At 34.4% G+C, this 24,670-nt stretch overlaps 1 protein-coding gene across 2 annotated transcripts; it reads right to left on the bottom strand.

Moving 5' to 3' along the window:
- Positions 1-1,672: 1,672 nt before the first annotated feature.
- On the bottom strand, positions 1,673-4,240 carry LOC123258059 (aspartate-semialdehyde dehydrogenase-like). 2 transcript variants are annotated; one of them, XM_044717969.1, is made up of 3 exons: positions 3,992-4,240; positions 2,681-3,321; positions 1,673-2,620 (listed from the first exon to the last, which is right to left on the bottom strand). In XM_044717969.1, the coding sequence occupies exons 2-3, from the start codon at positions 2,917-2,919 to the stop codon at positions 1,885-1,887; spliced, it is 975 nt and encodes a 324-aa protein (XP_044573904.1). In that variant the 5' UTR covers positions 2,920-3,321; positions 3,992-4,240; the 3' UTR covers positions 1,673-1,884. The 2 variants fall into 2 exon arrangements, with proteins under 2 accessions (XP_044573904.1, XP_044573903.1); XM_044717968.1 differs by having other exon boundaries at positions 1,673-3,321.
- Between the last annotated feature and the right edge of the window lie 20,430 nt (positions 4,241-24,670).

The following is a 24,670-nucleotide window of genomic DNA, read 5'->3' on the forward strand; positions in this document are numbered from 1 at the left end:
TGAATGGTTATGTGGTAAAACCAATGCGTCGACATTAAAACAAGCTGAAGTTCTTAAAATCGACCCAATATTGTGCGTGTCAGTGACTTGATCTAAAATGACTATAGTAGAGCTATCGTTCGAGCTTTCAGCTATTTCTTCAATGCTTAAGTTATAAAGAATAGGGGCAACATTTAAAGCAATTCCCTGATGGTTAGCACCTTTGGGTAAAACGTCATTAAGTATTTTGCTTTCTACTAATCGAACTTTAATGCCCTTACTGTCTACACATTGCCTAATTTCTTTTTTGTGCTCTCTATAGAAATTTTCTGTTGCTAACAGTTCTATACACCGCCTATTTTTATTCTTCAGTGCTGACATGCAGGTGTGCTTTCCATACAGCCAAAAATTCTCATTAGTTTTTGACGATTTCATCGTATTATCGAAAATCTGGTTTTTATAGAATAAGCAACATTTTACTATGTTTGAATATTGTTGTAAAATTATACAATTCGATTAATGCGTTTATGTCGGACGATGAGTTGGATTGGCAAAAAAATGTTAAGCCAATAAAATGTGGAAAAGTTACTTTGAAAGTTGATCATAAAGTAAATATAAAGTCTATGGTTGATAAAGGTACCTCCGACTTACAAGGGAATTTTCTTAATACCAATAATGGTAACTCATCATTTTGTCTTGACCAAAACACAAAATCAAAAGTTGATAGGGGTAAATATTTTATAAGCGACAAGCTCGATTTGCATGGCTATAATATAGAGGATGCTTACTGTAAATTGATAGATTTTATTATCAAAAATTATCGAGCAGGGAATAGATGTTTATTGGTAATTACGGGATACGGCAGTGCAACAAATAAAACAGACACTATAAAGAATAACTTAAATAAGTGGTTAAATGATACTAAAATCCAGCATATGGTTCTATACTACCAGCAAGCTACGAAAAAACATGGTGGTAAAGGAGCTTTTTATGTTTTATTAAGAAGGCTTAGGTCCTATTAGCTGCTTAAGTTTCCTTTTAAGCCTTAATTTTTCTTGTATAACCATACAGTGTTCGGCAGCGCGTGACGCACAACTGTGCGAACATTGTGATTTGGGTCTACCAGGAAGGATGTCTCCCAGTACCTCTTTTCCCGTCATCCCGCTACGTGTTAGCGGGATCTCATTTCACTTTATGAGGGTGTCATCCGAGTAGCCCCTTTCTCGTCATCCCGCTACGTGTTAGCGGGATCTCATTTCACTTTATGAGGGTGTCATCCGAATAGCTTGACTACTTGGATCCAGATTGGATACTGAGTTGGTGAGTATAAAAGTATAGCTTCTACGTCATACCGCCGCGGTATCTCAGCCGCTAACAAGTAGCGGGGTGACGAGTTACTATACCGCTGCGAACCGTCATACCGCGATTTATTCCATAGCTGTACGAACATTCATTTTTGAAGGTAAACTGCACAGCAAATGGTGTCATTCCAGTGCTTGACACTGGAATCCAGCCGGCTTTGTTGCATCGCTAGCTATGATGGATTAAAGATAAAAAAGGTGGAGAATATCAGTAGCTTATTATTCTGGTATTTATAACAAGAACGGTCAGTGAATACCTAAATTTGAGTAAAAGAAATTTCACTACCACTCACTAATCCGGCTAAAATTCAAGAATTTCAATGCTTTAGCTATTTTCAATAGAATTAAATTTATTAATATAAATAACAAATTACTATTCTTAAATTTGATCAGATTGATTGCAAAAAAACAAGATTTTCAATAAGTTGCTTATAATCCTAATTATAGTTAGCCTTTCATAAGTAGCGATGCAACAAAGCCATTCCAGCGTCACGCGCTGCCATGTGGTATACAAATTTCCTTCGAATTACAACGTACGTGCGCTCTATATGCACTTGATTGACAAATGCTCTCTTATCAAAATCTCAAGAATCTGCACTATATTTAATGCTGCGCCTTTGCGCAGGTTGTCAGCCACTATCCACATATTTAATCCGTGCTCAACAGTATTGTCTCTTCTAATACGCGATACATATACAGCATTCTCCTGTACAACATCAATTTGAGTTATGTATTCACTATCTTCACGCCTGTTGTACACTAAAACTCCACTATCTTCGGCTTCACTTAGCACTTCACGAGCTTGTTCTTCAGTGATATGTTGATCAAATTCCACATTTACTGCCATAGCGTGACCGATAAAGACGGGTACCCTTACACAAGTTGCAGTAACTTTTATATCTTCCTCTAAAATTTTTTTTGTCTCCTCTTGCATTTTCCATTCCTCTTCTGTAGAACCATTTTCCATGAATTCTCCTACATGGGGAATGCAATTGAATGCTATTTGCTTAGAGAATATCTTGGGTTTTTTAGCTTCGTTCATAAAGATTTTTTTTGTCTGGTCATAGAGCTCATCCATTGCTGCTTTGCCTGCACCAGAAGTTGATTGATAAGTTGAAGCAACGATTCTCTTTATTTTTGCTTTTTGGTGTAATAGATGTAGTACTAGCAGCATCTGTATTGTAGTACAGTTTGGATTGGATATTATGTTGTGGTTTTTATATTCCATAATTTTTTCTTTATTAATCTCTGGAATAATGAGTGGCACACCCTCTTTCATTCTAAAATGGGAACTGTTATCTATCACGATGCATCCAGCCTGTGTTGCAATTGGTACATACTCTTCAGAAACATGAGATCCAGCACAGAAAATGGCTACATTAGTTCCAACGAAGTCATAATCCTCAAGGCATAAAACTGTTAACTCTTTGTCACCAAAGCTCACCTTCTTCCCTTCTGATTTTTTCGATGCAAGTGCAATAACGCAATCTATCGCCTCATCTTGAAATTCAGCAAGCGTGCTTAATACCTCACGCCCTACTCTTCCGGTTGCTCCAATAACAGCAATTTTGTATCCCATATAGATGAACCTCTAATTTCAAAGTTCTATTATATTTTTACTGACAAAATTTACAATTGTTTTAATATTTTTACCTTGCAATTAATTGTAATTTAGCTATTATTATGCAATATTAGTAATATTACATAATGAAATGAAAGATGAGTAAGGAATACGATGAAACTAAGGTTAAACCTGCAATTTCTACACCTCAAGGGCCTGAAGGAACCAATGGATCAAAGGCCCAAAGTGTTCTTTCGAATAAAAGAAAGCCTACAATAAATTTTGATGATAAAAAGTATGGTGTAAAAACCTCTAAAATAGACCAACAGTCTCTAAACAAAAGACAAGAATCTTCAAAGCTAAGAGATTTCTTAAGGTCAATACCAATAATAAGGAGATTTTTAGCAAGGATTTTCACACCTGAAAAAATAGAAATCATCAGTAACCCTATATATGACAACATGGAAGCATATAAAAAATCGCAGGAAGATTACCCTAGTAAGATAAAAGATGAAACTAGTATAGATGATGAACACACAAAAGAAGTAGATAGTAAACTTGAGAAGGGTAATGTTGAACAAGTGGACAACAAGAAAAGTCGTAGTTCATAAATATCAATCATTTAAAAATTATCTCTAGTTATAACATTGTATCTGTTCAGATGCATGGCTCATGTACAAATATTGAAACAAAAATTCCAGTGCTCCCTTTCTTGTCATCCCAGTGCGTGACACTTGTATCTTTATGATGTGAGGCATTAGAGCTAAAATACCTCACAGGGAGGGTGAAGCTGATGCGACACTAATGCCATTAAGCCAGATTTTGCTTCCCTCCCATAGAGTTAAAGACTGAACAGTATCTTTTGGAATTATATCCCGTATTACAAGGTTAGTCTAAACTCTCAGTTTATTTATAGTCTTGGAGGCAATTTTATGCAAGTAAATGCTATTTTGGGTGTGGATATTTCAAAAAAGAAATTTGATGTTTGTTTGTTAGTGGACAGTAAAAAACGACACAAAGTCTTTCAAAATAATCAAGATGGTTTTGCAAAACTTGTAGTTTGGTGCAATGGCCATGGAGCAAATCTTACTCATTTATGTCTTGAAGCAACTAGTTGGTATGGAGAAGATTTGGCTACTTTTATGCACGATTTAGGACATAATGTCAGTATAGTAAACCCAGAAAGCTTTTGGCAAAAGTGAGCTGCTCAGAAATAAGACAGATAAATCAGATGCAGCTATGATAGCTAGATTTTGTATCGCCAACAAACCTGCTCTTTGGAAGCCCATTGCACCTGAAATGAGGCATTTGAGGGCGTTGCATGCAATCGCTAAAAGATGATAAGGTGCAACAGACAAATCGCTTGGAAAACAAAAATATGCATTCCAGTTGCAAAGAAGCTATATCTAAAGTAATTTTGGCAATAGAGGAGCAAATTATTGTTCTCGAAAAAGAAATTAATGAGCATATAAATAACTATCCACATCTAAAAAATATGGTGGAAAACCTTAAGACTATAAAAGGTATAGGATATCTTACTGCTGTTGCTGTTGTCGCAGAAATGCCATCAGTTGATAACTTTGACAATGCTAAACAATTTACAGCTTTTGCTGCCAGGACATTATCAATCGGGATCGTCAGTAAGTAAGAGAAGTTGCATATGCAAAATAGGATCTGAGCGTATTCGAAAAGCTCTTTATATGCCAGCTATAGTAGTCAAAAACCATAATAATCATTTTCAAAAGTTTTGTCAGCGTCTAGCAAGTAAAGGCAAATGTCCAAAAGTCATAGTTCTTGCGTTAATGCGAAAATTAATGCATGTCTTTTTTGGTATTCTTAAAAAGAATCAACCATTTAATTGTAATTTTGTTGGATAATTTGTTTGACAGCAGAGACAGTATCTGGGATCCAGATTGGGCACTAAGTTGGTAAACACGAAAGCGATTAATCCTTTACAACGTTTTTGATGGAACTGCGCGAAAGAACTGGATGCCAGTGTCACGCACTGGCATGACACCCATTTCTTCCTATAGTTGTCTTTTCTCGTCTACCTTATTTTGCCACTCTGCTGAACAGATACATAACATTTGCTATACAGAAACTCTGCGATACCAAAATAAATAAAGAGGTACGCCACTTGCAGTGAATAAGCTTGCGATCAGCAAGGTATTCACAGAAGTTTCAAATATTACCCAGCAGCAAAAGGTTGTTGCTATACTGCCAATTAAAAATTTGTAACAACTCTTTTCTTGCACAATAACTTTGAGAAAAGCAAGACTGCATGCAAGGTAAACAAATAAAAATGAAACTACAGAAAAGTCGATAATTGATGTGATCTGCTTAGCAAAATTGTTGCTTGAAGTGAGGATTAGTAAAGTTGCAGTTCCAACTGAGCTAGTTGTTATGCCCCAGAAAGGAGAACCGTGCTTGTTTCTTTGAGCAAAAAACTGTGGCATCAGTTTATCTTTTGCAAGGCCAAGGGCCACTTGTCCACTAGCTAGTACCCAAGCGTTTAAAGTACCAACACAAAAAATGAACGCAGTTATAGAAATAATCAAGTGCCAATTGCCAGAGGCCATAATTTTTATTGCGTCAACATATGGTGCTCTTGAACTTGCTAAATCATTGCCATTTATTAATCCCATAATTGCAAGATTGTTGATAAAATACACAACAGCAACAGAGATTGTTCCAAGTACCACTGCTCTTGGTATTGTTCTAGCTGGATTATCAACTGACCCTGCAGGTGCTGTTGCCAATTCAACTCCAATAAAACCCCATAGAGTAATAAGTGTAGAACGGGCAAGAATCTGCGATGTTGTAAGATTTGATATTTCTTCACTTATGATGAAGTTATTTCTATCAAAAAAAAACAATGCTGCTATAGGTATTACAAGCAATACAGAAATTTTTATCACCGTCAATAAAAACTCAACACGTCCAGCAGTAGCTACTCCTCTAAAATTTATTAGTGTAATAATTGTAAGTAATAACATCTCTAAAAACAGATGTACGTTTTGAATATCTTCATGGAAAAATGGTGTAAGATAACCAACACCCACAACTATTACGGCTGTTGTGCTAACCCATGAGATCACCCAATACGTCCAACCAACAAAAAAAGCTGCAGCAGGGCCAAAAGCATGCTTTACATAGACGTGAGGGCCACCCGTTTCCGGAAATTTTGCGCAGAGTGAGGCAAAAACTAAAGCAAGAGATATAGCACCAAGCCCTGATATTATCCAGCTTATAAGGCTATACATGCCATATGGAGCAAGGCTAATTGGAAGCATAAAAATTCCAGAGCCAATTTGGCTGCTAATCACTAAGGCAAAAATAGCCCAAAAATCTATTTTATTTGACACAATAATTCTTATCTAAATAGATTAACAATATACCCTAAACTCAGAAATTTCAATTGATCTTTTAACATAAAAACTTGCATTTTTTTCAATTTATTCCTAAAATAGATTATATTAACAGATTATTAAGAGGGGGTTATGAATCCGAGATTAAAAGCATTTTTGGTTGTTTGTAGTATTATTGCATTTTTGATTGCACTTTTGTTTCTCGTGTATTATTTAAATCTTCTTGTTAACTATATCCTTGACCCGATTCTAGTTCGTCCCTTTGAAAGATTATACAAAAACTTAATTGTTGATGGTCTTTATGCCTATTTATCTACAAGCACTTCTAGCCCTGCACTAGCATTTTTGGCTACAGGTTTTATTGTTATTGCTGCGTTTATTTGCCTGAATAAAATGCTTCTTCCCTTGCAAGAGAAGATCATAAACAACTATACCTCCTTTAAAAACAACAATATTGATAGCAATAGCATGTTGTTTGAGGTTTATAAAGATCCAACAATAAAATTAAAGGACAAAATCTTATTCTTCAGTATACACTTGATATATTACCTACAGCTTCCATTTTTGTACATTGCATCAAAGGTATCAGCTCTACGTGAGTTTCTTATATTTAATTTTGGTTTATTATTGTTAAATTATGCACTGCTAATTCCAGTAGCACTTCTTGAGTTAATAAAATATCCATCAGTAAAACTCTTTTCACCTTTGGGTTTGAATGTAAAGCAGCTAAGCTTTTTGTTTAATGTAAGTGATGTGGGCACTGGTAGTCAAAGTGTTCATACTAGAAGTTTTGAAGAAAGCACCATTAAATGTGCTAAAGAATTAAAGGAAAAATATGGGGCACCATCAAATGAGTTAGATGAAGAGTTTAAAAGTTATATAAGCGGTTTAACAAGTCAGCAAAAACGAATGATAGAACCTTATCTAAGATTGGATGGTTATGAAACTGGGGAGTGGGTAAATTGGGTAGATTCAAAAACCGGATTGACATTGACACAGGCTATAAATTTAGTTTTAATTGCGGCAAGAAAGCAAAATTCAGACGTAGAACTATTGAAATCTATATTACTGGTTCGCTTTGATGAAAGTAACCGCCAATGTGGTCCTGGAATGCTTCTCCGCATTATTTATGCATTAAATGGCCTTGAAGCAGAAAACAACTTTGCAGCTCAACTAGAGCCTTGGCAAATAGGAGAGTTGGCTAGGTATACTACTAAAAGATTTTTTGAGAGATATGTGGATAAGCATTACTATAAGATAAAAGTTTTGAAAGAAAATTTTGATGATTTGTATTCACCAAGTTCTGAAGTGGATTTGAGCAACGTGAGTGATGAAGTAAAGGACGGCATTTCTTATACAAGAGATGCTATAAAAGAATTTGTGTTTAAGGAATTATATGTAAAGTTTTATAACGACTATGGGGAGCATATTCAGAGAGGGCAGATAAAACAAAGGTTAAGGGAGTTAATAACGGATGAAGTCGTAGACGCGGCAATATATTCTAAAATAGATGAAATAGAAATCCCTGCAGAACCACCTACTTATCTTGAAAGAGTAAAAGCATTTTTTGGAGGTCATGCAAGGTCTTCTGCTGCTTAGTGGTTTAGTTCGTGCTATATAGCTAAACTGACTTAGATTTACTGACAATTTTAAAACAACAAATTCGTCATTCCGCTACTAGTTAGCGGAATCTATACCGCGAATGAATCCATAGCTGTACGAACATTGTGATTTGAGAGCAATTTCCACAAGGGAGGGTGTCATTCCAGTGCTTGGCACTGGAATCCAGCCTTTATTATGCAGCCACTTGGTTGAAATTAAGTCTTCTGGATCCCAGTGTCTAGGCACTGGGATGACACCATTTGCTGTGCAATTTACCTTCAAAAATGAATGTTCGTACAGCTATGGAATGAATCGTGGTATGACGCGTTAGCTATAGCTTTGTCTTCCCTTTTCTGAATGGCTTGCAAGCTGCTATCTCTACAAAAACTATATTTTTCTTCAGAAGAGAGTTATATTGTAACTATGGACAAAATAATCATAAAAAAATTTGGTGGGACTTCGCTAACTGATTTAAACCGAGTTGCAAATTTGATAAAAAACGATATTGAGAAAGGTTGTAATGTAATCGTTGTTGTATCTGCTGTTGCAGGATTTACTGACCAAATGGCTTTTCAGGCTAGGCAAATCTCAAATTTAAGTTGCAGACAAGAGTTATCAGAGTATGACGTTATGCTTTCAGCAGGAGAACAAATTTCTTGCGGTCTATTAGCTATCACTCTCCAATCGATCGGAGTTAATGCTAAATCGTGGCTTGCTTGGCAGTTACCAATTGTAACTGATGATTTTTATTCTGAGTCTAAAATAAAAACAATAAAGATTGACCGTGTGAAAAGATCTTTTGCTGAGGGTTATACTGCTGCGATCATCGCTGGTTTTCAGGGTATAAATGATGATAGAATCACTACTTTTGGAAGAGGAGGCTCTGATATATCAGCAGTTGCCTTCACGGTAGCCTTTGGTGTTAGAACTTGCGAAATTTTTACTGATATTGATGGAATATATACAGCAGACCCGAGAATTGTTCCAAAGGCACGCAAGCTCAAATTTATCTCTTACGATGAAATGTTGGAAATGTCGTCATCTGGTGCTAAAATACTGCATAATCGTTCAGTACAACTTGCAATGAAACATAACATTAAAGTGCAAGTGCTATCCACTTTTAAGGAAGTAGAAGGCACCACATTGCTACACAAAAGGGATGTACTAGAGAGATACTTAATTACTGGAATAACTTATAGCACTAATGAAGCTCTTGTAACTTTCACTAACCTTGCAAATAACTTGCGTACTTTAAGAGATATAGTAGGGGCAAACGTTAAAATTGATATGGTACATGGGTCAAGTTTTGTTATCTCCAAATTTGATATTGATTTAATGGAAAAGTTACTGAATAAGAATGAAAATTATGCTATAAACGATAATGTAGCTAAAATTTCAATAATTGGTATTGGTGTTATGTCTAACACTGAAGTGATGCACCGTACACTCAAGGTTTTAAGCGAAAAAAAGATAGAAATACTTGCTATCACAACATCCGAAATCAAAATCAGTATAATTGTTCAAAAAGAATACGTTGTAGCTTTGGTCAAAGATTTACATACTGAGTATGAGCTTGATATGCAACACTAGGATAGGCTCGACGTCCAGTTGTCTAAGAGTATGTCTTGAAAAGGAATGAGGAAAAAAATATGATAGTGTAAGTAAAAAAAGTAGGAGAGAGTCATAATGAAATCGTGAATACCAGCCAGCTTTGCAGCTCTTATTATTTCTTCGATAGTAGATTGAAGTTTACCATATATAATATTTGCTAAAATAGTATCATGAAACAACAATGGTTCTTGAGGTATTACAGATATTTGTTGCCTCAAAGAACTCTGTGTAACTTCCGATACTACTTGATTATCAATCTGTATATTACCTTTTTTAACATCAAATAGCCTTATGATTAAGTTTATAAAAGTAGATTTACCACCTCCAGAATAACCAACTAGACCTACCTTTTCGCAAGGATTAATGGTAACTGAAAAATCTTGAAATAATGACTTCTGACCCTCATAAGAAAAAGAAACATTATTAAACGTTATTCTTCCACTTAATAAATTTAATTTTTTAGCATTTTCCTTATCTTGAATTTCTGGTACGGTAGTCAAGATTGGCAATGCATCTGAAACTTTGCCGAAATGAGTAGAAAATTGGGTAAGATTCCTAGTTAGATGGTTAAGAAACTCTATAATCGATATATTAATTCCAAGTACAAGAGCAATATCTCCTATTGCAATCTTGTTCAATTGATAATCATGAATTAAAAAATACAAGTTTACTGCTTGGAGTATATCAAATGAATAGCCATATATAAACCAAAGCCAAAAGTATGCCCATTGTAATTTTCTTTCTGCAATAGTTTTTTTCTTGCATACTTGAAAAAATTTATGCCTCTCATGCGCTTGCCGAGAAAATAACCTTACTGATATAACATTTAAAATACTGTCGGCTATACCCGCTATTACTTGTGAACTTTGTTTAGAATGATCATCGGCTAATCCGGTAAGCACCCGAAAACTGAAAACCGAAATCAAAATAAAAATGTTCACCCAAATGAATGTAGCTATTGCAAACTTTATATTTACTAGTGATAAAGTATAAATAGCCAAGATTAATGCTATACTATAACTAAAGAAACAGTCTATAAGCAGTCTTATTAGCTCTATCACACTATCCATTAAGTTACTGACCTTATATACTAAACTTCCGGATAGGTTGTTTTGATAATAGGAATGGTCTTGCTGAAGCAGCCTGTAAAAAGACATATCAGCTATTTTTTGACGCATTGAGGTAAACATTCGAATGTCAACAAAATAGCCATAGAATCTAAAAGCAGTAGTAATAAGTAATGCCATACAAACATAAGCGCTTACAGGTAATAAAAGATTTTCAATTACATTACCTTCTTGATATTTTACAGCTGTATCTAAGATATTTTTTACTAAATACTTTCTAAAAGATAAATCAACAGCCACTACTAGGGCAACCAGGAACATTACAAGCACATTAAGCTTAAACTTGGATAAGATATTCAAAATGAACACCAATATATACTTGAAACTACCAACTCTACTTTTGTTCATTTATAATGCTAGCTCCACCACATTGACTTTTTTATTGAGAAATACAAGCAGTGAAAACCATAAATTTTTGTATATTTTTCCTGAAATGTCTCCAGCATCATGTAGTGCTGACGCTTGATTCAGAATAAGTAGCTTATATAAATCTCGCTTAGCTTCAGCAGTGTTGACCTCAGAAATATTTGTAGTTGTGTCTGTAATAAAGGCTAACCAGCTCTTAATAAGTTCTTCCATATTTTTTGTTTTTATACTTTCCTGGCGACGAAATAATGATAAGTATTCTCTCAGTATAAATTCTGTTAATGCACCACAGTTTAATATACCAAAAACTGAAGGCTGAGGTTTTGGCACACAAGGAAGACTTTTATCTTTTACAACCCATCTCGTAACATAAGCAAACCTATCTTTAGCATCTATATTCTTATCACTACCATGCCATAACCGTGAATCAAAAACTATCGCATCTCCTGCTGAAATAGGTAGTGACTTAATTTTATAATTTTCCCGGTTATCCGAGTATTGATCCAAAAAGTATGGATGCCAAAAATCAACTAGAGGCTGTATTTTCCAGTTGTGACTATCTTCTATAACTTGTAGTGCACCTGAAGTTTTATTGACATTATTCAAAGCTAGCCAAACAGAAAAATGATAAGGGTCATTAAAGCTATAAGAGATGTCCTGATGGAAGGGAACTGCATCTATTAAATCAGCAGTTTTACATATAACATTTGATTTTTTCTGCAGTATCTGGCATTGAAGTGACTTTTCAAGATAATTTTTAATAATTTTATCTAATACTTGAGATACAATTCTAGTTACCTGAGATGATGTACCCCATCTTCCAGTGCAGTTTAAATAGTCAGAAGTTGAAACACCTAATTCTTGAGATAACTTTGATATCTTGCTTATTATATCATTTAAAGACTGAGTTATTAACTCTAAAGGAACTAGATTTTTGATAATAAAAAAACCATTTTTTTGCAATGCTTTCATATATTAACACCTAATGTCAATAACTGATAAATAATCTGTTAAAGGTACAATACTAAAAATTTTAAGCCCTTTTACTTGTTTTAGTATTCTTTTCCAATCGCTCAATGTCCTTAGTTTACCCCCTGTTTCAACCATTACATTAATATCTACAGAACCTCCCACTGGGGAGTAGTAATCTAGGATAGTTTCTATCACTAAAACGCGTGGTATTCCTTTATTTTTTACCAATTTTAAATAAGACAATACCTTATTATCATCATAATGCTGCAGAAAGCGGCAAAAGACACCTAATTCATAATTTGTAGCTGATAATTCTTCTTGAGTTATGAGTTTAATTTTTAAATCTTCTACTGCCTGCCTAGGCACTTTATGTTCGTTGTAATAATATAAGCCTATAGAACCTTTATTGTGTATATCAGAATAAGCAAGAAATAAAGAGTGTACGCCAAATAGCAATATATTTTTAGCACCATCTATATTAACCCTAGAATTAAACTCTTTAGTGTCAAACCTGGAATATCCTAGCAATGCTTGGTAAAACGCTATTTTCCTGTCTTCTGATGTTTCTTTCTCCTTAAAAGATTCAAATGAAGATATTGACTCCTGCCTTAATATATCGGCAATTTTTAACCAATTCTTTTCAGCGGCAACCCTTGCCCACATTGCTGCTGCTTTAGGCAAAAATGGTATTTCCTTAAAACACTTACCTTTTGATGATAGTTGCCATAAGTCCTTGTTCTTATCGTAATCAATAAACCCTATTTCCCACAACGCCCTTAACAGCCTTTCTAGATTTGGAACGATAATATTTAACTTTTGAGATAAAACTGGCATAGTTGCAGGTAAGATATTTAACAAATCAAGTTCAATAGCAACATTTGCGAGGTAAGTTTTCCAAAAGGCTGAAAGTTCTGCAGAAATCTTATGCACTTGAGATTCTTTATCTAAATCAAAAATACTAAACTTTACGTTTCCGGTAATATCGATCTGTCCTAATACACCTTCAAAAGTTTCAACTTTTGCCATGCCATTATAGAATGCTTCTACCATTTTAAATCTTTGCCGGTAAACAGGATTGCCATTAATATCTATATGAAACCAGCCATGCTTATCTTCTGCAATAGCAAATCCTTTATGAAAAACATTAAGCTTTTTATACCATTTATTATGTACTAACTTTCCATGATTATTAATATGTGTAGCTTTACCATCTTTATGGACTACAGCGATACCATCCTTAAAATCCCCAACATAATTGTATTCTTGCTCATAAACTCTATTGCCGTTCAAATCAATATGAAAAAACTTATCATGCTTTCTAATCACACAAATATCTTCTTGGTAATTTCCAATCCATTGATACGAATGTTTGTATACTCTACATCCAGATGGATCAATATGGTAATACCCTGTGTCATCTTCTACGGCTGCTCTATTGCAGTAAAATCCAAAAGTTTTTAAAAATCTGTCGCGATAAATTGCTTCTCCCATTGCATCGATGTGATAAGCGCCTGTCTCATCATAAACTGGTGCAAGGCCAGGCTCGTGAAATTTATCAACTCTAATAAATCTATTTTTGTACAAAGGATTTTCTGACAATTGGTGAAACCTTTCACAGGGGGAAACCCTAATAGATTTAAGGTACTCACTATCTTTCATTAATTGACTAATGGTTTTCTCATGTTGCATGTTTTGCATAATTCATAGTTTAAATAATTCTTTTGTAAGTTTAGGTACTCGCTACTTTGCCATATTTCCTCCAGTTTAACTTCATTAACATTGCCAAAATCTCCTAATGTTTTGCGTAGTTCATCTGGAGCACAGCAGGGACTAAACTTGCCTTCATTGTTTATCCATGCTTCTTTACCTAAAAATGGGCACTGACCACCTGGAGCCAAATCCTTGATACCCTCTTGAGAAAGGATCGTAAAATTTTCTAATTTTATCTTTTTACCATTTGGCAATAGCATATTATCCCTAAGTTCATATAACCTTCCCACCTCCGTATTCCATCTACTAATTGCTAATTCATCTCTCCTCATAGATAGATCCTTAATTTCCTTAAAATGTGCCCAAAGATGATGTCCTTTAACTCTATCTATGCCATTTTTTATAGCCATCTCAACTATGTCGTAAAGTTCATGTAAATTACTTTCTAAAAATGTTAATTGTAAAGTAACGGTACACCTTTCACCTGTATCGCTAAAGTATTTATCTCTAACTTCAAGGAAAGTTTTTAAATTTTCTGTCACTACTTCCCATTTTGAACCTTTCATGATTCTTTCATGAGTTTCTTTAGTTGCCCCATTCCAGGAAATCTTAACATCAGATAAAATTGGTACCAATAGTTCAGCCCATTTTCTAGCTCCTTTAATAGGAAAAGAACCATTGGTCGTGAGGTTAAGCTTCAGGCCGAACTCATGGCACAAATTGATTATTTCATCAAAGCTTTTATACATTAAAGGCTCACCCATAGTAGAAGGAATGATTTCCCTTAAAGGTGTTCCATCTGCTTCCTTAATTACCTTCCTGATAGTTTCTATTGACATTATCTTGGGTTTTATCCCTTTAGCTTTCTTCTCCTCTTTAACTTTACTATATGGTGAAAAGCATTCACACATTACACAAGCAAAGTTGCAGTAATCTGGATTAGTATCAAAAGTAATTCTCCAAGGACCAGGTTTTGTAGCCACTGATTTGCCTTTATTTTCAATAACATTACGGTAAATTTTGTTAAGTTTCTCAGTATGCTCACTTATAGAAGGTACATTACCATTTTTAGTATAAAGATAGCCTCTTTGGGTCAGTTCACTGTATAATTCCTGGTCTGTAGATAGGACTTGCATTTTTTCTGACAAACTATTTGTATCTCTATGCTTAAATAATAGTCCGTTTATTCCATCTCTTACATATTCTGCCATGCCACCATAATCAGCCGTTATTACTGGTACACTCAGTTGCTGTGCTTCATGTATTACTAATGGTGAATTTTCACCCCAAATTGAAGGAACAACTATCGCATCAACTTTATTAAATACATCAGTAACTATATTTTTATTGTTATAACTTCCCATCCATTCTATCCTTTCTTTAACAGCATGTGGAAACTGATCGGCAATCGCTTTTAAAGTTTTAGTTTCTTCCCTTGCCGCTCCCCAAATTCTAAGTTTTGCTTTAGATGATAAGCGAGAAAAAGCCTTCAATAATAGGTCAACACCTTTCTCGGGAGTATGAGTACCTATATAACCGAAAATAAACCCTTTTTCTTGCACCCTATTTCTATTCTTAAGACGATTTAGATCAAAACCATAATCAAGATAAGAAATTTTGTTTATCGGAACATTAAAGTCTTGAGTAAATTTATCCATTAAGAATTTTGACGGAGCAATGAAGTAATCTATATAGTCCACTACTTTCTTTGTTTGCTTCATTCTAGTTGCAACCCATTGTTCCCAATAATTTAAGTCTGAATTCAAGAATTCTTCATCTCCTGTAAAATGCCCCTTGTAACATTGGGTTGCACATTTTTGATCCTTCTGTCCATCACAAAGCCGTAACAAATCTTCAGAATTACGTTGAATAAATCTTCCTCTTGGACACATTAACCAAAAATCATGTAGCGTAAAAATTGTAGGTATATTTTCTTTAAAAGCAACTTCTGGTAAAGTAATTGATAGATGATTAAGATGACCAAAATGTATAAGATCTGGTTGAAAGTTATCTATTATTCTTTTAAATTTTATATTTACTTCTTCATTGATAAATTTGTAACGATATTTAGTTGTAGGTATATTAATTAAATTCAGTAAGATCCGGGAATCACTACAGTCCAGAGCTATAGTATAATGGAAATCAGGTAAGAAGCTGTTTTCATGCCTAGTAAATATTTGTACCTCATTATTATTGGCTAGTTCATGGGCAAGAGTTTGGCTGTAAACCTCCGAACCAGCGCTATAATAAGGAGGGTAACCATGAATAACTTTTAATATTTTCATATATTACCATATCTATATTGTTAGGATATTCTTGTGTATTGTTTTGTAGACTTTTTATAAATTTACCTAATCCTACTTTTAATGAATGCTTTGGAGACCAACCAAGTAGCTCTTTAGCTCTAGTAAAATCACCATGGAACTTAGTTACGTCAAAATTTCTTGGAGGATAAAAATCAATTCTAGAATCACTTTCCGTGACTTTTAATATTGTTTTTGCTAAGTTTTCTAAAGTACATGGGCTATTAGTAGTAAGATGAATAGCAGGAAGAGAAGATTTCTCGTTTTGTAAATATTTAACAGTTAAGTATATACCCTCTATAACATCATCCAAATAGGTAAAATCAAAAACACATTCTTTACCTTCTATCCTAATTGGATCGCCTTTCAATGCATTGATACAGAGTGCAGGAATTACTCTACTACTATGATCTAGTAAACCACCATATACATTTGAGAAGCGTAATATTGCTACATTAAAGTTAGAACCTTTTAAATTTATTACTTGTTCTTCAATAAATGCTTTACCTTTGGCGTAATTATTTATTGGGTTGATACTAGCAGACTCTGCAACTGGTAGTTCCTTTTGTTCTCCATATACTTCTCTACTGCTTGCATATATAAACCATGGTTTATTCGGAAGCGACTTGCAGAATTCTAAGAATTGGATTGTACCATCGACATTAACTTTTTGGCACAATTCAGGATAAAGCTCACCATGTATAACTCTAGAAATTGCAGCCAGATGAATAACCCCCGTACACTTAGCGAGTAGCGGCATTATATCTTCTGAAAAAAAACTGAGTGGGTTGTCGCGAAACCTAATATCGCAGCTTATTACTTCATAACCCTGCTTTTCTAACTTTTCTACTAAAGCCGATCCTATCAAACCTGCAGCACCTGTTATTAATATTCCCATGTGTCCCTCTCACTACAACCAGGAAAATCTTTCACACCTATCATCTTACAAGTAAGACTTAAAAAGCATTATAAAACTAGTATAAAACAAATGTCAACTTAAATTAAGGATCAATGAATAAAAAAATATAGTTATGAAAGAAGGGTTGGTTGTCTTCTTCTATTTGCCTGAAAATAACGTTCTGCTTTGACCAAATCCTCTTTGTTATTTACCCCCATTGCTTCCTTTTCGTCAGCGACTACATAACCTGCACGTAAGTTATTGCTTGCTGCAATGGGTATTATATCATTAAGACAACATTCGTTGGTCGAATCATTAAATTTTACTTCTTTTATTAGGGTATAAAGATCTTTAGCGTATGAAACCATTATTCCAGAGTTTGCAAGAAGAATTTCATCTTCACTTTTCAAGACTTTTTGAACATTGTCATTATCATCAATTACTAATCTTCCATATTGCTTATCTTGACTATTAAATCCAAGAAGAACTAAATTTTTATTATTACACTTTAAACAATCAGTCATTCTCATAACTGTATCACTAGATATAAACGGGGTGTCTCCGTACTGTATTAAAACTATGTCTTGGTCAGATAACCGCTCCAGGCTTTCTAGGGCAATTTTAACTGCAGTGCCAGTACCTGTAATATTTTCTTGAATTATCAATTTTATATTATATTTATCAATTATATCTTTTAAGGTACTAAATCTTTCTAACTCCTTTAGAAAAGGCTTGCTAATGACAATTGATAGACTTTTTAAACTCAGCGGTTTTGCATTGTGAATTATATGCTCTAAAAGAGTAAAATTTCCTACTAGGTGTAGTGTTTTTGAGTACTGTGAATTCATTCTACTGCTTTTTCCTGCTGCTAATATTATCAACGTGTTATCCATACATAACTCAAGAACTTACTAGGAGGTAAGTTAAGTGATAATTAATGAGTTGTAAAGTCTACTATAGTTTCCTAAATGATCCAGAAAAAATAATTAACATGCTTGAAATATATAAATCCTCTATGACGCTAATATAGATTAGCCGATAAAGTAAGCTTCCCAGAACTACTCATTTATATTGACCCATCAGTACTTATACAAAAGCTAGTTGATCGAGAAAATAGGCAAATCCTTATCAACGGCCTACTACTTTTCCTAACTTATGCTTCCTTGTTATATTGTTGAGTATACTTTTTAAATAGTTTTTTTCTGTTTTCTATCAACCAATAGAAGTTTCTTTTAGCCCATAAGGATATTTATATAGGAACTGATATTTTCTATGCTGGCAAGAGTCTTGACGCCGTAAAAAAAACTACTCAATAATTGGGTAACTTCTGATGACATTTTCACTGTACATTTATCGCACAACATTAGTGCTACAATCACAGGTGTAAAGGTATTAAACAACCTTTAAAAAGTTTCACTTTTCCCTTAATCAATTTTTCCTTTGATATAAGTGTTTATTGCTTTTGCCCTCTCTGTTGTTATAATTAACATTTTGTAGTAGTTCAAGATGAGTTTTGCATATTCAGAGAAAATCGTCCATAGAATCAGCATCTAGCTTATCTAGGTTAAAATATATAGTTTTACAAGATGACTATTTATGGAAGAACATGGTGGGGTAAGAAGTGGCTCCAGTCTTTTGACGGAATAGATTATGATAACCGTCTTCCACGTGGCAGAACTTGTGCTAATACTGGTCGAGCTTTTGGTATTAAAATTAATGGTCACATAGTTACAGCTAAAGTTCATAGCTCAGGATCTTACCCATATCGTGGTTCAAAACCTCAACCATATAAAGTCAAAATTATACTCAATGAATTAAGCTCATCAGAACAACAGACCATTCGTCAAATTATTGAAACTTCACCAGCTATATTAGCTAAATTGATAAATAGACAATTATCAGCCAGCTTGTTTGATAAGCTTAATGATCTTGGGATTAAATTATTTCCTTCAAATTGGCAGGAGATGAATGCAAGTTGTAGTTGTCCTGATTGGGCTATGCCTTGTAAACACATTGCTGCTGTAATTTATCTTATTGCTGCAGAAATTGATAAAAACCCCTTCATGATTTTTAATATTCATAATTGTAATTTGTCAGCACTTATCGATGATTTTGGGAATGGAAAATTAGAAAATGCTCAAAACATTTTAAAGATAGATGATATATTTAAGGCATGTTCTAAAATTAGAATACATAACCAAGCAATTTTAAATGATATTGATTTATCAACTATTCCTAACCTTTTTGATTGTATCAGTAGTATTTTAACAGATAATCCACTTTTTTTTGAAAAAAACTTTCATAATATCTTACAGATAGCTTATAAGCATTGGCAAAAGTATCCTGCAGGAAGATTAGTGTACTATCCAGCTTCTAAGAAGGAACTATCAGAAGAGGAGCTATTTATTAAAAGATGGGGAAATATTGAGAATTGGCAAACATTTCAACTATTCATTGATGATCAGCATTACCTTACTCAAGTGAGCAATGGTACAACTAATTTATTTAGGCTCAGTGGAAATGTATTGAGGGATGTAGCACGATTTTTAAATGATATTCCTAGTTCGTTACTCCACAAACTTAACCCTGAACTTCGCTTCATGCATATGATTTCACAGTTTGCACATATGCTAATGGAAAAGTCAGCGCTAATACCACAAGTATTACAAAACAAAAGAGGAGAAGTAATAATTAGGTGGATTCCGGCGTTGTTTAATGAGTCAGTTAAGGAAATTCATAGCAAGATATCATCTATTTGTCCGCCTCTATTGATTAAATATCAAGAAATCGTTATGGAACCAGAGGAACAAGTAAATGTTGCTATCTCTCTCATCCTTTTAGGGTATATAGAAGATAACTTTCCTGCATCACTGGATAAGCATAGAGATAAATCCATCTTTGAATTATTCTTTACTGGAAGATCATACAAGTTTACTGAGTTTAGCAACAAGGAAATACCGCAAGCAATTAATCTCTGGCTTTCACGTCTTTATTTAGCAGATAAACCTTACAAACTCTATTTAATGATAAAAGATCACCATGAAAAATTTGAACTTGAGGTACAGTTATCACTGGATGATGAGAAGTCATTCATCAAGCTGGAAAAAGCACTCTCTAATCAAAACGTAAAGCTTAGTATTTTATCTGATCTTGCACTTTTGTCTGAATATATACCTGAACTAGAAAAGTCGATTGACGATAATAGCACATTATCATTTAATTTAGATAATTTTGCACCATTATTTTTGCATATCTTGCCTGTACTAAGAGCAATAGGCATCAAAGTTATTTTGCCGAAATCTTTACAAAAAATCTTAAAACCACAATTAAGTCTTAATTTGTCTACTAAAGATAAAATAAAAGAAGATCGCGAAAGCTTTTTAACGCTGGAAAATTTATTGAAATTTGATTGGAAAGTAGCAATAGGAGATAAAAAACTAAGCGTTACAGAATTTAAAAAATTGCTAAAAGATTCCCGAAGGCTTGTGCGAATAGTCGATCAGTACGTCCTTTTGGATGACAAAGAGGTAGAAGCTTTATTAAAAAAACTTGATAAATTGCCTGATTATTTAAGTCAAGCAGAGCTTATGCAAGCTGCTCTAACAGGAAAAGTAAATGAAACTAAAGTAGCATTTGACCAGCAGCTTACAAGCTTATTTAATAAACTTAATACTTACACACCTGTTACTACACCAAATAATCTAATAGCACAACTACGCCCATATCAAGAACGTGGATTTAGTTGGCTTGTACAGAACATAGAAAACGGGTTTGGTAGCATAATTGCTGATGATATGGGTCTTGGTAAAACATTACAGGTTATAGCAGCTATTCTGTGTTGCAAAAATACAGGGTTTTTGGATCGGGACAGAGTCTTGGTAGTAGCTCCCACAAGCATATTAAGTAATTGGCAACGAGAGATGGAACGTTTTGCACCAGAATTAAAGCTTTTCGTCTATCACGGACAAAATCGAGAATTGGCAAGTGATTATGATGTAGCTCTAACATCCTATGGTCTTGCACGTCGTGATAAAAAAGAACTTAATAAAATTCGCTGGTTTTTGCTCGTGATTGATGAAGCACAAAATATAAAAAATCCTAATACCGAACAAACCAAGGCAATTAAAACTATTGCAGCAAAACATAAGATAGCTATGAGTGGTACGCCTGTTGAGAATAGGTTGCTTGAGTATTGGAGCATTTTTGACTTTATCAACAAATCTTATCTTGGTACTCCTAAGCAGTTTAAAAGCAGCTTTGCAACACCGATTGAAAAAGCAAGAGATAAAACTTGTCTAGAAAGGTTTATGAAAATCACTAGCCCTTTTATGTTACGTAGGCTTAAGAGTGATAAAAGCATTATTCAGGATTTACCAGATAAAATTGAGAACAATCGTTATTGTTCCCTCACTTCAGAGCAAACAGCGCTTTATCAAAAGGTTGTTGATACAACTATGGAGAAGATAGAAAAAAGTGAAGGGATTGAACGTAAGGGACTAATCTTTAAACTTATCAATGCTTTAAAGCAAATTTGTAACCATCCATCACAGTTTGGCAAGAAAAAGCGTGCGAGTATTGAACAATCCGGTAAAATGCAGATGCTTGAGGAAATATTGATTAGTATTGGTGAAGTTGCAGAAAAATCATTGATATTTACTCAATACACTGAAATGGGTGAGATTATAGCTAGGCTACTTGAAGAAAGGTTTGAATCAGAAGTGCCATTTTTACATGGAGGACTTTCTAGAAAAGCACGTGATACAATGATTAATGACTTTCAAAACTTATTCCAGTCCAACATTCTTATAGTGTCTTTAAAAGCTGGTGGAACAGGGCTTAATTTAACAGCGGCAAACCATGTAATACATTACGATTTATGGTGGAATCCAGCAGTGGAAGCACAAGCAACAGATCGGGCCTATCGTATCGGGCAAGAACGTAATGTCATGGTGTACAGGCTACTTTCAACAGGTACATTTGAAGAGCGTATTGATGAGATGATTCAAAGCAAGAAGGAATTAGCAAACCTAACTATAAGTAGTGGCGAGAGTTGGATTACAGAATTTAACAACGATCAATTAAGAGATTTAGTTAATATAAAAAATGCACTATAATATAGCTGAGTTATTTAATGTAAAGAACCAGCTAACTACCGCTAATAGTTCAAAATAGAGACAAAGATTTATATTTCGTACTTTATGTCTCATTGGTAGGCAAAAAGCCTGTAATTACGTTTTAAAGTGATTCCACTTTAAACTGTACCCTTTAGCACCTGTAATGCCCTTTAAAATTTGAATAAAAAGCATCTTTAATAATTCTATTCATGAACCAAAAAGTAATTGCCGTTTTCAGAAACTTTTCATTTTTACAGATGGCTTGAAAAGATTATCATTAATAGGTAGGCCAAACTCCTCCAAAGAAAAAAGTTTTTAATTTTTTCAGAAAAAGTCATAAGAAACCCGGTATATATATAGTAGAGGGTTTTCTATCAAAGACACCATTATGAATTATATAGCAGAAAGAAAACATTAGTTTTTTTAATTTATTTTAAATATATCAACAGAATAAAAACTAAGTGGTTGACATGGTGAGTAAAATGTAGTAGAATTATAATAGAGTATTTTTCCTTAAAAGAAAGAAGATACTAAAACCTCACTTTTCACCTGAACTGACTTCCTTTACTTGTTAATATATTTTTCAAGCTTTGCCAAGAGAACCCCCACCGTAGTTTTTACTTACATAATGAAAGAGTAAGACCCCAATCAAAACAGCCTTACTCAAAAACCTTTCAAACGCTTAATCTTAAAAGGAGTTTCAACTTATGGTACAAGATTTTTTAACTGATGTCAAACAAAAAAATACTTTAAATGATGAATATTATGATTTTAATAATACTGTAGAACCATTAGAGCAATTTGATGTAGAAGAAATAAAAAGACAACTATTATTAAACATAAGATCATGCCTTTCTTATTTATTCCCAAGGGGAACTTTTCATGGAGATGAATTCCGAATAGGTGATGTGCATGGTAACAAAGGACAAAGCCTCAGAGTAGCATTAACTGGTGGAAAAGCCGGACTCTGGCAGGATTTTGCAACTGGGCAGAAAGGTGATGTTCTTGATATTTGGGCAGGTGCACAGGGAAAAGATACAAAGAGAGACTTTTGTGAAGTGATGGCCTCTATAAGTGAATGTCTTGGATATAACAAGAAATGCGCAAAGGCTGACGAAGACTTCGAGAAATTTATTACCCACAGTTGGAATTATTATGATGAAAATGGTCAGGTCATTGTAAAAATTTATCGTTCTGATCCTCCTAAAGGAAAAAAGCAATATAAGCCTTTTGATGTTAAACAATCTCGGTATGGTGCGCCAAAAGTAAGACCTCTCTATAACATACCAAGTATTTTAAAGTCTGATAAAGTTGTTCTGGTTGAAGGGGAAAAATGTGCAGAAGCGCTGATAGAACAAGGTATCACAGCAACAACAGCAATGTCTGGAGCAAACGCACCAATTGATAAAACAGACTGGTCACCACTTAAAGGTAAGCATATTATCATTTGGCCAGATAATGATGAAGCAGGTAATAAATACGCAAAAAATGCTGAAAAAAAGCTTTTAGAGATCGGAGTTGCATCACTTGCTGTGCTTGAAATTCCTCGAGGTAAGCCTGAGAAATGGGATGCTGCTGATTGTGTAGAGGAAGGTATAGATGTCAAAGAGTTTTTAGCTTCAACTCCGTTGCTTACTATTGATACTCCAGCTACTGATACTTCAAATATGAAAAGTTTAGAAAGATCCACAAAACAGCCACTTAACATTTTAGATTGGAGTGCAGAGCGCTTTGTAGGTCCGGTACCAGAGCAAAAGTTTCTTGTTGAAGGTCTATTTCCTTTAGGTGTTACTTCAATAATAGCAGCAATGGGAGATACAGGCAAAGGTATGCTTCTTCTTGACCTAGCGCTTAAGGTTGCAAGTGATAAGGATCAGATGTGTGGCTTTGGTTCACTTGTTACTGAACATGGATCAGTAGTGATTTTTTCAGCAGAAGATGATGCAAGTGAGATACACCGCCGCTTAGAACGACTCGACCCTAAGTGTGAAAGGTTGAAACATAAAGATAAATTATTTATTGTACCACTGCCAAACGTCAGAGGATCACTTACAATACTCAGAAATGTTCGTGGTAAAATCGTCGAAGTTTCTCCTGAATTCGAATCCGTAATGAAACAGCTCGAGGAAATTAAAGATCTGAAATTGATAGTATTTGATCCACTTGCTTCATTTATCCATGCAGATATAAATGCTGATCCTGCTGTAGGGGATTATCTAATGTGCTTATTATCTGATTTAGCATGTAGTACTGGAGCTTCGATAATTACTGCTCATCACATGAGAAAGCCAAAAGGAGAAAAACCAATATTAACTGCTGAACAAGCACGCGATGCAATTAGAGGTACCTCTGCTCTTGTTAATGGTGTTAGATGCTCATACGCTTTTTGGCCAATAGAAAATACAGCTAGGCTAGAAATCTTTAAGGCAGTAGGAGAAACACCAAGACAGAATGCTTTGTTTCATGGGGCAGTTGTGAAGGCCAATGGTTTAGCTGATCGCACTGTAAGAACTTACCTAAGAAATCAGGAAACAGGGCTACTAGAAGATATAACAATACAACTAACAGTTAAAAATGCTAGTGAAAAAGACCTTAAAATATGTCTTACTGATGCAATTACACGATCTGCTGTTGCAGGACACCCATTTACTCACACAGGAAGCACAGGAGTATATAAACAACGGCATAGGCTACCTGA

The sequence above is a fragment of the Drosophila ananassae genome (genome assembly GCF_017639315.1).
Source record: "Drosophila ananassae strain 14024-0371.13 chromosome 4 unlocalized genomic scaffold, ASM1763931v2 tig00000241, whole genome shotgun sequence".
NCBI classification, from domain to species: Eukaryota; Metazoa; Arthropoda; class Insecta; order Diptera; family Drosophilidae; genus Drosophila; species Drosophila ananassae.